This window comes from Mustela erminea, chromosome 2 (assembly GCF_009829155.1).
Source record: "Mustela erminea isolate mMusErm1 chromosome 2, mMusErm1.Pri, whole genome shotgun sequence".
NCBI lineage: Eukaryota > Metazoa > Chordata > Mammalia > Carnivora > Mustelidae > Mustela > Mustela erminea.
In genome coordinates this window covers 131859286-131874934 of record NC_045615.1, presented here as the reverse complement: position 1 = coordinate 131874934, position 15649 = coordinate 131859286, and the positions used below count along the sequence as shown (strand labels likewise).

At 47.4% G+C, this 15649-nt stretch overlaps 1 protein-coding gene across 17 annotated transcripts in view; it reads right to left on the bottom strand.

Annotated features, from left to right (window-relative positions):
• LIMCH1 (LIM and calponin homology domains 1) overlaps positions 1–15391 on the bottom strand; it is a 326817-nt gene extending 311426 nt beyond the window's left edge. For 3 of the 17 annotated variants that reach the window (XM_032334160.1, XM_032334159.1, XM_032334161.1), the window contains exon 1: positions 14976–15303. In XM_032334160.1, the coding sequence (XP_032190051.1) occupies positions 14976–15071 (96 nt within the window). In that variant the 5' untranslated portion in view covers positions 15072–15303. Of the gene's footprint in view, positions 1–14975 lie in introns of all 17 variants that reach the window. The other 14 variants (XM_032334165.1, XM_032334162.1, XM_032334163.1 and 11 more) reach the window with 8 other exon arrangements.
• Positions 15392–15649: the final 258 nt, after the last annotated feature.

The window sequence follows — 15649 nt, the reverse complement described above, 5'->3', positions numbered from 1 at the left end:
GCCAAATGTTGAAAAAAAAAAAAAACCTCACACAATTCACGACCCTTGATGGTAGTTAAAAGTCAGTGACCTACCATATCAGAGTAACAACAGGGTCTGGAGGGCCACTTGGGGCCGAGAGTCCCCTGTGCATTAGAAGGTGGGATTGGGGACAACCCTGGAGCCTCCTTTGGATAAGATTTCTCTCCTTTCTGGGTGGTAGCAACTACCAAGCAGTGTATTGGGTAAAGAGATTCATTTTGCGGCGGGGTGGGGGGGGGTGTCTTGAAAAATGCTGAAAGCATGTCTAAGGCCAACACTGGCCTCCTGCATCTTCAGCCATCGCCCAAGCCCTCCCCGCGCTCCTCACTGCACTCCCCCTCACCGCCACCCCTCAAGGATGCCCTTGGTGAAGAGCCCATACCCCACAGCATGCCGCTTACCAGCACAGCTCAAGCGGCCAAGCTGCCGGGGTTTGAAAGTCAGCACCACCATCTAATGACTATGGGACTTTACCTGTTTCTCTATGCATTGTTAGTAAAAAGATTTGAACCTAGCTCACAGGGTGGGGGAGAAGCGAATTGCTCAGAACAGGGCCAGCCCAGGTTACAAGCCCGAAGAAACTTATCATGGACTACAGTAATTTGAGGAAGCTTGGAGAAGATCCCACCTCCAAGAGAAAGCCATGTGCAGGCCCCAGGCTCAGGCCAGGCAGCACTGAGGACCCCTATCTTCTGCCCCAGGGCAGGACAGCCCTCCCTCTCCCTGCTGCTGCTACATTCCGCACCTCCGCCATCCTGACTCCCAACACTCCCGCCTTCCTTTGAGAGTGTTCCCACATCCTGTTCCTTTTTGCCTGCTCTTCCTTGGGATCTCAGCTTCAACAGCACTTCCTCGGAGGCCTACCCAAATCCCCATAGACCAAAGATGGGCCCAGCCTCTCCACAGTGCACACAACCTGCTCTCCCCTTTATGAACACATATCACACGTGGAATTCTGCGTTCAGGGTCTGTCTTTCACCGTGGAAGGAAACCCTGCAAGGGCAGGAGCCGTAGGTCTCTCACACACGACTGAGTGCCCAAGGTCTTCTGACAGTGAATAGGAAACGTCGAGTTCCTTACCACCAAAGATCCCAGATTCCCCCAGTTACAGTGGTATGTATGACTATGCGAGTGAAAGACAGTAAGTCTGCAAAACACATTAAAATCCAAGCATCTCTACTATAAAACAACACACACACCCCTGAAAATGAACCAACAATGTCCCAAAGTAAGACAAATAACCAACAACCCTGTACTTTGCAAAAATCACACCCTAAAAAATAACAGGGCTTGGGGAAAATACAGAGTTCAGGCAGAAGGCTCAAATCCCATTCAGTTTTGTAACCAGAACACTGACAAAAGCAGTAAGAACACTGAAAATTACTAGCACAGATAAAACTGTTTCCTAGCAACTAATAGTACTGTGCACAAAGAAGATGTTCAATAAACAGCTGTTAAGGGAAAGAGCGGGGAGGGAAGGAGGGGCAGGTCATATGCTTGGTTAGAGAGTTACTTGGGATCATGATTTTTAGAGGTTTTGCTTTTACATCTAAAGCACAACAGTCACCAGCCCTAGCTCAATTTCTGGAACAGGACTGCCTTGGTACAAATTCCAACTCTGCCACTTATTAGTTACATGACACCAGGCAAATCAGTTAACTGGATTCCAGTTTTCTCATCTGTAAAATTGGCATAAAATGGTGCTTACCTAATGTGCCAGGCACTGTGCCAGGTGTGAAACAGATCAATAGATATTCCCATTAACTCAAACAAAGGCCTGGACTAGCACCGGCACAGAAGTGGTCTAGAAATATGGTCACTATGACTATTTTTATTCAGCACTGAACTAGCCACTTTACCACTTTATGTTACCACATTCTGTCAACTCTTGCAACACAATGAATCACGCTCCACTTGTCACCCACCCCTCCTATTTATGACATCTTGCAAGGTCTCTGTGGAAAAGAGCGGCAACCACACCTGTGGGTTGATAGACAACATTCAGCTCCAAGAGCTCCTTTGTCAATTTTCTGCAGGAAAGGCAGAGAGGATGCTATTTCTCAGTGTTTCCATTGGGTCATGACAATTGGTGGTCATAGCCATGGTCACTTATTAACACCAGTTACAGGCTATTAGCTTATATGGGATATTCTCCTTTTAAAAAATACCTCTCTAGTAAGAACTCATACAGGTTAGCACTATAATAAAAATTCCTTATACCCAAAACCCTAAGATACCTAGGAATAAACCTAGCCAAAGAGGCAAAGGATCTGTACTCAGAAAACTATAGGATACTCATGTAAGAAATTGAGGAAGACACAAAGAAATGGAAAAATATTCCATGCTCATGGATTAGAAGAACAGATAGTGTTAAAATGTGTATGCCACCCAGAGCAATCTATACATTCAATGCAATCCCTATCAAAATACCATCACCATTTTTCATAGAGCTGGAACAAACAATCCTAAAATTTTTATGGAACCAGAGAAGACCCTGAATCATCAAGGAAATGTTGAAAAAGAAAAACAAAGGTGGGGGCATCACACTACCTGATTTCAAGCTCTATTACAAAGCTGTAATCATCAAGACAGTATGGTACTGGCACCAAAACAGACATAAAGATCAATGGAACAGAATAGAGAGCCCAGAAATGGACCCTCAACTCTATGGTCAACTAAACTTCAATGAAGTGGGAAAGAATGTCCAATGGAAAAAGGTCTCTTCAACAAATGTGTTGGGAAAACTGGACAGCCACGTGCAGAAGAATGAAACTGGACCATTTTCTTACCCACACACAAAATAGACTCAAAATGGATGAAAGACCTAAATGCAAGACAGGAATCAACCAAAATCCTAGAGGAGAACATAGGCAGCAACCTCTTTGACCTCAGCTGCAGCAATTTCTTGCCAGACACATATCCAAAGGCAAGGGAAGCAAGGGCAAAAATGAACTATTGGGACTTCATCATGATAAAAAGCTTTTGCACAGCAAAGGAAACAGTTGACAAAACCAAAAGACAACCGACAGAATAGGAAAAGATATTTGTAAATGTCTTAGCAGATAAAGGGCTAGTATCCAAAATCTATAAAGAACTTATCAAACTTCACATCCAAAAAACAAATAATCCAGTCAAGAAATGGGCAGAAGACATGAACAGACATTTCTCCAAAGAAGACATACCAATGGCCAACAGACACATGAAAAAATGCTCAATGTCACTCGGCATAAGGGTAATACAAGGAGATACCACCTCACACACTAGTCAGAATGGCTGAAATTAACAAGTCAGGAAATGACAAATATTGGCAAGGATGCGGAGAAAGGGGAACCCTCCTACACTGTTGGTGGGAATACAAGTTGGAGCAGCCACTCTGGAAAATAGTATGGAGGTTCCTTGAAAAGTTGAAGATAGAGCTACCCTATGACCCAGCAGTTGCACTACTAGGTATCTACCCCAAGGATACAAATGTAGTGATCTGAAAGGGCACGTGCACCCCGATGTTTATAGCAGCAATGTCCACAATAGCCAAACTATGGAAAGAGCCCAGATGCCCATTGACAGATGAATGGATAAAAAAGATAAGGTATAAATATATATACAATGGAATGCTATGCAGCCATCAAAAAGTAAGAAATCTTGCCATTTGCAACAACATGTATGTATGGAACTAAAGGGTATTATGCTAAGCAAAATCAGTCAATCAGAGAAAGACAATTATATGATCTCACTCATATGTGGAATTTAAGAAACAAAATAGAGGATCATAGAGGAAGGGAGGGGAAAATAAAACAAGATGAAATCACAGATGGAGACAAATTATAAGAGACTCTTAATAATAGGAAACAAACTGAGGGTTTCTGGGGGGAGCATGAGGAGATGGGGTAACTGGGTGATGGATATTAAGAAGAGCATGTATTGTTATAAGCATTGGATATTATATAAGACTGATAGATCACTGAACTCTACCTCTGAAACTAATAATACACTCTATGTTAATTGAATTTAAATAAAATAAATAAATAAATGCAATCATCAGCGATAAAAACAACGTATTTTTAAAAATTATCTATGCCTTCCCAATTGTATATTCTTTTTTTTTAAATTTATTTATTTATTTAATGGAGAGAGACACAGTGCAAAAGGGAACACAAGCAGGGGAAGTGGGAGAGGGAGAAAGAGGCTTCCCGCTGAGCAGGGAACCTGATGTGGGGCTCGATCCCAAGACCCTGGGATCATGACCTGAACTGAAGGCAGATACTTCACCGACTGAGCCACCAAGGCGTCCCCACAATGGTATATTCTTTATAGTATACTATGTATAGTGATACTGGATAATTACCTGTAGAATAAAAATATGGTATTTCATTCAAAAGCAAAATAAAAATAAAACTCCTTTTTAAAAAAAAAATTTTTTTAATTAACAAAAAATTCCTCAGTGCCTTTTTTTTTTATCCTCTAAGTTGAAGCAGTCTGATCTTTCTTTCATACTAAGAGGGGGGAATTATCTGGATCCCCACAACAGGTAAGAGAAAAGAAGCTGACTGATTGCTCTGAGGTAGGAGAAAAAAGTGGCAAGAGTCTCAGGTGAAAATGCTGGGGCAGGAGGGGAATGTTTATTTAAAGAACAGAGATGTTTGCTCTCCTACCCTGCAGACAGGAACTGTAAGCCCCACATCAGTTCAACCTGAGGGGAAAGTTGGCCTCCTAAGTCATTCCTTCAACAGATATCACCTGCCTAAGAGCCAAAAGTGAAATCACTTTCCAAGTGTCCAATCACTGACTATCTCCAGGCAACCACTGGGTAAACTGCTTTTTTTAATCAGTCTTAAAAAAAAAAAAAAAAAAAAAAACTTTGCTTCCTGTCAGGTCAGCAACAGAGTCTATTTTCTCTGCCATGGCAGAGTCCAAGTGCCAATCAGGCAATGATAGCTGGGCACAGGCTCCCTGAGAAACCTTTTGGGCAGTGGGTAATGTGGCCATGGGGCTCCGGTGGGGTGCAGACTGAGGAGGAACGGGGACAGTGACTAAGTCCTAGTCCCTGGCCACAAGAACTCTGGGATTCATAGAAGGAGACAGATCTCACCCAACCATATATTCGTTACAATGATATGGGACAACGTTTCTAACAGAGGCAGATACTAAATGTCCGGTTTGCACAGAGGAAGAGGGATTAATGGGCTTAGAGGAATCAGGGAGTCTGCTTCGAGGCAGACATATTTAAGCTCTGTCTGGAAAGGATCTGTCCTTGGAGAAGTGGGGAAAGGACATCCTAGGATCCCCCTAACTCAACAGCCATTTTCCCCTTTCTTCTGAGGAATAGAATCCAGAGTACGACCTGAGGACACTGAAGCCTCCCCTACAACCAGAAGTGGCCATATTACTGAAAACCTCGGCAATAAAACATAAGCAGAAGAATTGGGAAGAATTTTCTAGAAGGTGTCTTATAGAGTCTTTATTTTTTATTCCTCCATCCTGCTTTCTGGAAGAATGATGTTTTGTTTTGTTTTAAAATTTTGTTTATTTATTTGACAGAGAGAGAGAACAGAAACAGGGGGAGTGGGAGAGGGAGGAGCAGGCCTCCCGCTGAGCAGGGAACCTGATGTGGGGCTCGACCCTGGGGTCATGACCTGAGCCAAAGGCAGACACTTAACAACTGAGCCACCCAGGTGTCCCCTGGAGGATGATGTGATGACGAGTCTCCAGCAGCTGTGCTGAACCATGAGGAAGGGGGCGTAGAGGTGGTGGGTTCAAGTGCTGAAAGAAACCAAAGTCACAGACCTCCAGAGTTTACGACTTACAGGATTCCCAAATGGCACATGACTTTATTAATTTTAACGCCCCTTCTTTTAAAGGAGTCTGGGGCAAGTTCCCAATTAGTGGACATCTATAGGTCATCACCCAAAGTCTTATACAAAATCGCTCTGCTCACTCACTGAAAGGAAAGTAAGCTTCTTGCAAGCCTCTTACCTCAGAGTGGAGTACAGCTTCTATAGCCCCGATTTGGTATAAGAATTTTAATCCCAGGGGCGCCTGGGTGGCTTAGCTGTTTAAACATCTGCCGTTGGCCAAGGGTCCTGGGATCGAGCCTTTATCAGGCTCCCTGTTTAGCAGGGAGTCTGTTTCTCCCTCTCCCTCTTATGCTCCCCGAGCTGTGCTCTCGCTCTCTCTGTCAAATGAATAAATAAAATCTTTTCAAAAAGAATTGTAATCCCAGAGTCCAGGCTCAAAAAATAAATCCCAAGATCCTCTCTGCTATTTCTCCTAGAAGAAGAGTTTTTTTTTTTTTTTAAAGATTTTATTTATTCATTTGACAGACAAAGATCACAAGTAGGCAGAGAGAGAGGAGGAAGCAGGCTCCGTGCTGAGCAGAGAGCTGGATGCGGGGCTCGATCCCAGGACCCTGGGATCATGACCTGAGCTGAAGGCAGAGGCTTTAACCCACTGAGCCACCCAGGCGCCCCTAGAAGAAGAGGTCTTGACTTACCTGTGCCTCAGTCCTAAGAGGTGCACTGGATCATAATGCAAACCCTACTCTGAGAGGCTTGCAAGGATATTCAAGAACTTCTGACTCAGCCCCTTTCCTGGCCCCTTCCCCCAACATACACACACCTTCAATACATCTGGAGAACTTTAACAGTGTTCCTACTCTACCTTTTTTTCCAAGAGTAATCACAATAAAAGCATGTGTTGTATGTACATGCAAGCCCTTGTCTCAATAAATCTGTGTCCATCTAATTCTGCCCAGCACCCTTCCATGGTCTTAGCTTAAATGCTCCTTGTCTGCCTCAAGCACTTTTCTCTTAAACCCCTCATTCTTTGTCTTCATAGTACTTAGCCCAGTTTGTAATTGTGTATTTTAATTTAAGCTCTCTCTCTCTCTCTCTCTCACACACACACACACACACACACACACACACCCCATTGTGCATTTCATGTGGATGGGAATTAGGTTTCTGCTGTTCACCATCCAACCCTGGTAGTTAGCACTATGCCTGGCACATCTTTGGGGCTTAGTAACTACTTCCCAGGAAACAAATCTTTTGATTTGTTTGAAACATTTTCACACATTAATGTTTATTTCCACTGTATGCTTATTTATCGTGTTTACACTGAAGTGAATTTACAAATGAGTGATAGTGAAGTATCCCAAATATTTTCATATTTTAGACAATCTGGCTGAGCCCATCCTAGCCTTCCTTCAGTTTCCCATTAGAAAGAAGGTAAGTGCTTGAATATCATTCTTTTTAAATGCTTATCAAGGAAGGAAAAGAGAACTGTGTCCTCAGCACAATAAATAAAACTTCAGTCCCTTGGTAAGAAAAGTATCTCTGAGATTTTTTTTTATAACAGTATTGGGTCATGGAAATAAAAATGCCACAAGCCTTTGCCCTTGACATTTACTTAAAAAAAAAAAAAAACCCCACCAAGTGCAGGTCTATTCTTACATAGCTTCCCAAAGGGCTATTTAGGGATAGGTGGGTGGGGTAGGTCTCTAAATTCTATGGCTGACCAGGTGGCCAAGTTGCATCCTGTATGAGCTATAGCCTGATCACTATCACAGGCAAAATACAGAACAGTGGAAACGCGGAGCTTTCTCAGCCTAACCAATACTTTGTTCTTAAAGTCCCATCATAGATGTAAGGATGCAGTTTTGCTGATAATGTAAGTTTAGTGGGCAAAGACAGCCACTAAGACATTCCTTAGGTGCAAGTCGCAGACTACGTCACCTAGTTTCCTCCCGCCTGTTAAAGATAATTCCCTGAGACACAGTGGCCATCCCATCAGGGCTAGCTTCCTGAGCACATCTCTTTGGGAGTGTTGTTTTCAACGCTACAAACATGGAATTTTACCACAGCAGAACTGAACTAGATGACATCATTCTTCCTTGCAGAGAGAGATAGAACATCTCCTCATGTCCAGGCAGAAGTCTTTCCAATATTCTGTCACTTTTTTTTTTAAAGGACTATTTTTTTCCCCTGTATCATCTAGTAACCCTCTCATTTAGATTATTTTTATTTTTCTCAATCACTTAAAAACAAAGTTCTTTTCTCCTCTCCTTTCCTCATTTGATTGCACTGAAGTCATCCTTTTTCCCACCCAACACTTCACCCCAAAAAGATCATACCTGCTACCTTTCTTTCGCTTCAAATATAAACACACACACAACCTTAAGAACAGATGAGGGGAAATATTATAAAACTGTTTTCCACATTTTCCTGAACCACAGAAGAGTAAACCAGGCTTAACAAAAATATCCAGGGACACCTGGGTGGCTCTGCGTCAGTTAAGCGACCAAACTCTTGGTTCCAGCTCAGGTCATGATCTCCAGGTCTTGGGTTCGAGCCCTATGCCAGGCTCTGTGCTCAGCAGGAAGTCTGCTTCAGATTCTCCTTCTCTCTCTCTCTCTCTCTCTCTCTCATAAGTAAGTAAGTAAATATTTTTTTGAAAAGAAAGAAAATACAGTTCCTGTGCAAGCAGTTTAGTCGAAGATCAACTCATTCAGTCCTCAACCATGAAAATAAGGGCCAAAATGATTAAGGTTAGACTGGAAGGTCAGTGACAGGTCTGCCGAGGATTCCCAGAAGTCACGGAGCTGGCTTCGTTCTGACCCTTCAGTTCTTTAGGATGTGACGTGGACACCTGCAGGAAAGGCTGCCAATCTCCTCTCTCGGAAGGACCTGCCTCTTGGCTGAACTCAACAACAAACCCTTTCCCAGGTGAGATGTTGGCCCGTTGGGAGCGCTCTCGGGGGAAGGTGAGAGCTGTGGTAAAGGCTTCAGATGCATCAGCAGCACTTAAACCCATCAGGGATACCCCTTCGCATCCATATTTGAAAGAGACGAGCCATGGGGAATGGTCTAGCGACCCACAGCTTCTGAAATCCACAATCTGCTCCCACATACAGGGGAAGCTGCTAGAGAAACAGGAAGCTCAGTCCTTACCAGAGTTTTTACACCTGGTCGTAATGTGGGCAGCAACAGAAGGGATCAGATAACAAGGGCAGCAAAGTTAGACGGCCTGGATTTAAATCCTGACTCTAACAGGTACTCACGGATTCTGTGACTCCGGATGGGTTTCCTCATTCCCGAAAGCCCCAATTTCCTCAACTATAGCATCTGGGGTGTCTAACAATGTATATATTCATAAAAGTTAAGAAATGGTGCTTTAAGTCCTAGTTCTGCCACTTACTTGAAAGTCTGGGCAAGATGCTTCATCTTTCGGGGCCTCAATTTTCTCTTCTGTAAATGGGGATGATACTAGTACTTACTTGTAAGGGATTCATTCAGACACCGACTTCTTAGCCCAGTGCCTGGCATGTAGTAAGCACTCAATAAATATCAGCTTTTATCATCCTGAGCATCGGTTTTACAACCATCATTACCATTACCACGTTACTCCGAACTACACCATTCTTAAATTTCAGAGTGGTTCAAAGCAGAAAAGGGAAGCTGCCAGGCCAATCTCCAGGAGCTGCCTGGTCCCACCTAGCACTGACTGCCACCCATGGAATCACAGCCAGATGTCTGCATCATGGCTCCATTGTCATCCCCCAGCGGAGAGCCGAGGGCCAAGAGATCCAGGGCTGGGAACACAGGCCCCACCCCGCCCCTTCTTGGTGGCCAGAGTTCAGTCTTGAATTCGGAGCTCACTCCGTGCAAACTCGGTTTCCAGGGAGATGCTGGGGCAAGAGGTGCCAGCTCTACCTCCCATGCCACTTCCCTCTCTCCCAAATCTGTGGGACCTCAGTGTTCTCCCACCACGTGACTGCATTGTATCATAGCGGCTCCTGTACACAAACAGGCCAGATTTTATTTAAATGTCCTTGGGAGAAAGATGCTGCCCGCTCTGATTTACATATCTATTCAGACCACTACTCCCTTCTCCGTCTAGCCAGAAGAGGTTTTCTTCCTCTTCCTCAGCTCCCCATGCAATGCTGGCGAAAGATACGCCAAGTTACATCTCTGTTGTAGTGGAAAGATGTTAAGAATCATCCGGTCTCCACAGAGGTGGAGAATTTGAACGACGATACAACTTAGGTCACATGTTCACTCGTCATGACACTGCAAATATCATATGTCACCCGCCACCAAATGCTAGATCCTCTCAAAGACTACTCATAAATCTTCCCTATTGCCAAACAATACACCATCGTTCAGTCTTGGCGAGCAAAGGTACCCTTGGTGCCTTTAATCTTCCAAAATCAGGTCCCAGTGGAATAGAAAACAATTCTATATGGGCAGGAGAAATGACCCCAAATGATGAGCTGGATTCCCCCCGCTCCAGCCCGCCCCACACAAGTTCCCACGCATGTGAAATACGGATTAGGTCACAAAGATTATATTCGGCACCAAGCCCCACAGGCATGCTGTGATTAAGGTTAAAGGAGTCCAGAGACTTCAAGTTGAGAAGCAAGGCTGAGTTGGGTTGAAATGTGCAACCCCTCCCCAAAGGCCTGGCAACCTGTTCCAAATCACAACTGAAACCAAGTTGAAGGGACATCTGTTTCTCCAGAAAGTGTTTGGCACTGCAGAGAAGAACCACAGATTAGAACAGATAAATATTGTTGTGGGCAGAGAGGCAAAGGGGGCGCGGGCGGTGGTTACCAAGAAAATTAGAATCATCTACCCAGTAACAAACTCCTGTGACTCAACAGATATCATCAAGGGAAAAAGAAAAAAGGAAAGAATGGAAGGAAGGGAGGGAGGAAGGAGGCAGGGAATTAAAGGGGGGAATGATTCCTTTTTTTCTAGCAGGAGCAGATAAAACTTAAGGGAACAAAACGCTGCACATTTGAGATGAATATTCAGAGAGCCACTATTTGTATAATGACTTAACGTTGGATAGGCAGCAAGAAGAGAGGCACTGAGCACTCTGCTTGGAGTCTGGTAACAAAGACCACATTAAATGCAAATATTTGACATAATATTGAGGAATCATTTTCTAAGCCTTAATGGCATGGACCGCCAGGATCATTTTATAAGTAGATATTACCGGTTTTGCTCTGGTCCCTATATCTCTTCTAATGGGAGGTAACATAGCATGCACCTAACTTCTGGGCCAGGTATCTGGAGCTCATAAGATCCGACAATGGAATGAGATGAGTAGGTAATTGAGTTTCTTTGTTTTATAGTTAGAAACTCAGGGTTCTGGAGATTTTTTTCCAAAACAGGTATAGGAACAACAGTAATTATGGCAATCACAGGCGTGTTGATGATGATGGTGGTGATGGTGGTAAGAATGGCAGTAGTATTATTATTAAGGGTAATAACACCAATCATTACTTAGACAACACTTCCTTAATACTGGGTACTCTTTTGAGCATTTAAAATACATTGACTGGGACACCGGGGTGGCTCAGTGGGTTAAAGCCTCTGGTCATGATCCTAGGCCCTGGGACTGGGGTGGCTCAGTGGGTTAAAGCCTCTGGTCATGATCCTAGGTCCTGGGGATCAAGCCCCACATCAGGCTCTCTACTTGGCAGGGAGTCTGCTTCCTCCTCTCTCTGCCTGCGGCTCTGCCTACTTGTGATCTCTGTATGTCAAATAAATAAATATAATATTTTAAAATAAAATAAAATACACTGACTTATTTAACTCTCCCAGCACTCTCGAGGTAGATAAGCTAGTCTTAGTGCCCCTGTTTTACAGATGCTTTCAACAATATCTTTGTGATTTCTGTTGTTGTTAATGACTAGAACTAGCTTTCAAAGAAAACAGTTTAGAACCAAAAGGGGAGGAAGCGCAGCCTGACCAAGGTCACCCAGCTAGAAAACAACAGACCCAGGACTCAAACCCAGGCTGCCCAGCTCCAAAGTCTGACCTCTTAACCCCTGTGCTGTCCTTACTGCCCCTTTGTTTGGGAAGGCCTTCTAGAAAAGGAATGTGGAAGGAAGTTAGGCCCCTGCCTGCTGGTGGCCGCGATTAATACTGGAAGTTTGCTGTTTCCTTTCCGAGTCTCCTAAACCCACATTAAGACACGCAGCCCTGCTTCTGCAACTATTAAAACAAAACAAAACAAACAAAGCAAAAGCAAAAAACCCCGCACTGTCTTACCGAGCTGTTCCCACATGGTCTGTGACCTCCATTAGGGCTCTCACCTTTGCCAGCTAAGGCAGAAGCAGGGGGTGGGCGGAGGTGGGAGCATCAGTTCCCAGGCCCACATTTCCTGCCCGTCACCCGGCCCTCTAACAGCCAAGGCTGAGAAATTCCTCACTAACAAGTGATCTCATGGCGCTTGTTCCTTGAGCCTTTATTAAGAATGAATCTTTTCTGGCCAACCCATGACTCAAGGAAGACCAAGGGCTGAGAAGGAAAGACAAGCTGCAAAGTTTGTTTATTAACCTGCTGCACCTAAGGGAACATGTTTCTGAAAGGGTGAAATTCCTGACTACTCAAAGCGGTGGCGGGGGGGGGGGGGGGGGGGGGGGGGGGGGGGGGCACGGTGGTGGGGTGCTGTGGGAAATTTAATCAACGACAGAACAAAAGTGAAAAACAAAGCCCTTCCAATAAGGATGTTGCCGAAGACAATGGGGCCCCTAAAGGAGATGGAATTGTCTCGAGATAACAATCCAGCCAGGAATTCAGCTCCGTCTAAGTACTACATTATTGCTATATTAGCCCAGGAATCTTTGTTCACCGGGCAACTGCGCGCAGAACCATCTGTTAACGGCTCCCGGGTTCCCCCGGTTTGCAGACTCGGCATTTACATTTCAAGAGGAACCTCCGGGAAGGAAAAAAAAGGGAGGTCACTATCTCTCCCGGGAGCAAATACCTTTTCAGACGGCCTGGGAGGAGAAGCTCTCCTTTCCCAGAAACCGAACTCCCGCAAATGAAAGGAGATAGGCCGCTTCAATAATGCACGCGCAGAGCAGAGCGCCACCGCCGCCTAGTCCTAAAGCCACGCACGCCCCCACGGGTCTCGCATTCTCCAATGGGCATACCCGCAAGGCATCGCGAATAATGCCAGGCCCGTCGGTAGGTCCTAATCAGGGCTCTACTTTCTTAAGGAAGTCCTGCTCTTTTTTTTTTTTTTTTTAATTCTTTTAAACCAGTGGAACCCGGACAAAAGCTGATATCCTGTCCTGCAAAACATCTAGCCTCATACATACCACCACTTAAAAACAGACCGTGATCCTCTGGGCGAAAGGAGATGTTTTAGACCCTGATCTGGAGGGAGGTTGTAACGGTACATATATATATGAGAACATTCACGCAGATGTGCACTTAAGACTTGTGCCCTTTCCTGCCATTTATATGACAACCCATTTTCTAAATAGACTATATTAATGTTACAATTAAGAATATTGAGAATAAACCACTTGCCTCCACGAACTGCAAGACTGCTGGGGTCTGATGTTCTGCCCTCACCTACTATCCACATCTAAAATCTCTCCTGAGAATTTTAAAGTTCAAGAACTTGAAAAATACAGCTCTCCAACTCTCAACTAAGCCAGTGAATACAAACGTCTCTTGTGTGTCCTGTGAGCTCAAGTATGCCGCACAGAGAGCACCTGTCACCCCCCCCCCCAAGCCTTTCTGGCCACATATCAAAAATTAAAAGCCAAGGTGTGTTTTTCTCATCAGGTCATGAGCCATCAAATTATGAGATATAATTGGGGCTTTTATCAACAACAGAGCCTCAAGTCTAATCTTCTGTTTCTTTCACCCTATTTTTAAATGGATGTTTCTAAACTCTGCCTAACACTCTTGCTTGGATCAGGCTAACCCTGGAGGGGGCAGGCCTCTTGCTGGAGCACTGGAGCAGCAGTCAGTGAGGGTGGTTTCTGCAAGCAGTTTAGCAGGTTCAAATCCGCACCATCGTAGCTCTGTTACCCCTGAAACATCCTGACAACGGGGGGGGGGGGGGGGTGTCACCCAGTGACAGCCTGAGTACTAACAGGCTTCGCCATTGCCCGGCCAATGACTTAGCGGTGCATTCGTTCCTTTGAACTATCCGCAAGGAGGGCTGCCTGTCACTGAGGAAAAGGGTCAAATTCGCCTTCTGCTAAGCCTAAAGAAAGGCCATCTGGCGAAACAGAGGCTCACTGCACGGATCACAGGGGGTCACCTTTCCCCCCTCGCGCCCTCCAAGCGTCCTGATCCCCCGCAGACACGTCATTTGGGGAGCGCTGGGCCACGAAGCTGCATCTACAGATAGACATCGAGAATCAGGATCACCCAGCGAGCGCCGCCTGGACTGAGCCGAGAGCTCCAGTGATTTCCCTGGCCTGCCACCGAGTCATTTAAGAAGTGAAATATGCCAGCGGGGCCTGCGACCCGGCAACCTGGGAGCCCGCGCCGCCGCCTCTGGTACGGAGCAGGGGTTGCCAATGGCTGGGCAGCGTCTATGCGGATGGCGCGCTTGCAGGTGGGTCTTGCAGGCTCCCCGGCCCTGTGCGCTGGGCCAGCCTCACACCTGACCCGCTGCCAGGATACAGCCAGAAGCTCTGGTGGATACGCGCTTCCGTGGAGACACTGCCAACTCCGCTCCGGAGGAGCTGGGATGGGAGGAGGGGGTGTCAAGAGGGGGAAGGTAGGACCGGGAGCAGGACACCCCCCCCCCGAAATGCGGCGTCTGCAGCACTCTGGGTCTCGCGCTTCCTGCGCCTTTGCGGCGCTCCTGCGGGCACTGCGCTTCCCTCGGCCCGGCGTGGAAGCGGCGGGAGCTGAGATTCGCGCGGCTGGCCGGCAGGAGGGATGCAGGCTCAGGAGACCGCTCCGTGCCCCCCACGCGCACAGCCAGACTGCAGCGCCCCTCATTCACGCCCACCCTCTCCCGAGACCCGCGCCAGGGCATCGCAGATCGCCCGAGGCCCGGGCGGGTGATTTGGGCGAGCTGGCAAAAGAAAGTGGGGGGGGGGGGCGGGGGCGAGGCTGGACCTGTCGTCCGTGTGCGCGGGTCGGTGGCTTCGGGCGCCCCTGCAAGGCCTCCCGCCAGCCGGGGGCACCTACCTCGATCCACTTCTGCGCCTCCGAAAAAGCAGGCTCGGGGGGCGGCTCCGGCTGCAGAGGCTGAAGAGCTTCCAGACCCAGAGCGGGACAAGCCATTTGCGAAGCCCCGCGTGCACTCGAGCGCTGGGCCGCCGGGATGAGGACGGCCGCCGCCGCCGCCGCCGCCACCGCCGCAGGAGCGCGCTCCCCGCCCCTTCCCGCCCGCCCTCCCCTCCCGGCCCGCCCCGCCCCGCCCCCGCCCGGCGCAGGTCCGGGAGGAGAGCGGCGCACTGCCGGAGGACGCCGCGGCAGCTGCTCCCTGCGCCGCCCGGTCTCCACCGCGCTCCGAGTCCCCGGCGGGAGCGAGCGTGGAGGCGCCGGGAGCTCCCTCTCTCCCCACCTTCTCTGGCCGCTCCGCCCCCCCTGGGGGGAGGGTGTCAGCTACCGAGTAAAAATAACCGCGAGTGAGCACTGGGTGTCTCCCTCCCTGCCCGCAACCCGGCCTGGAGCCCTCGGGCAGCCACCCCGCACGTCCCTGCGCGGGGCCCCGCTGCGGACAGGCAAGCGGGTCGGCCAGCGTCTGGGAGATGCGCGCCCACCGCGGCGTACACGTCCCCGGGGGAGCCGGCGGGCCAGCGGCGGGTCGGAAGGACGCGCGGGCAGGGGCGCGGGAGGGGGCCTAGCGGCACCTGCCG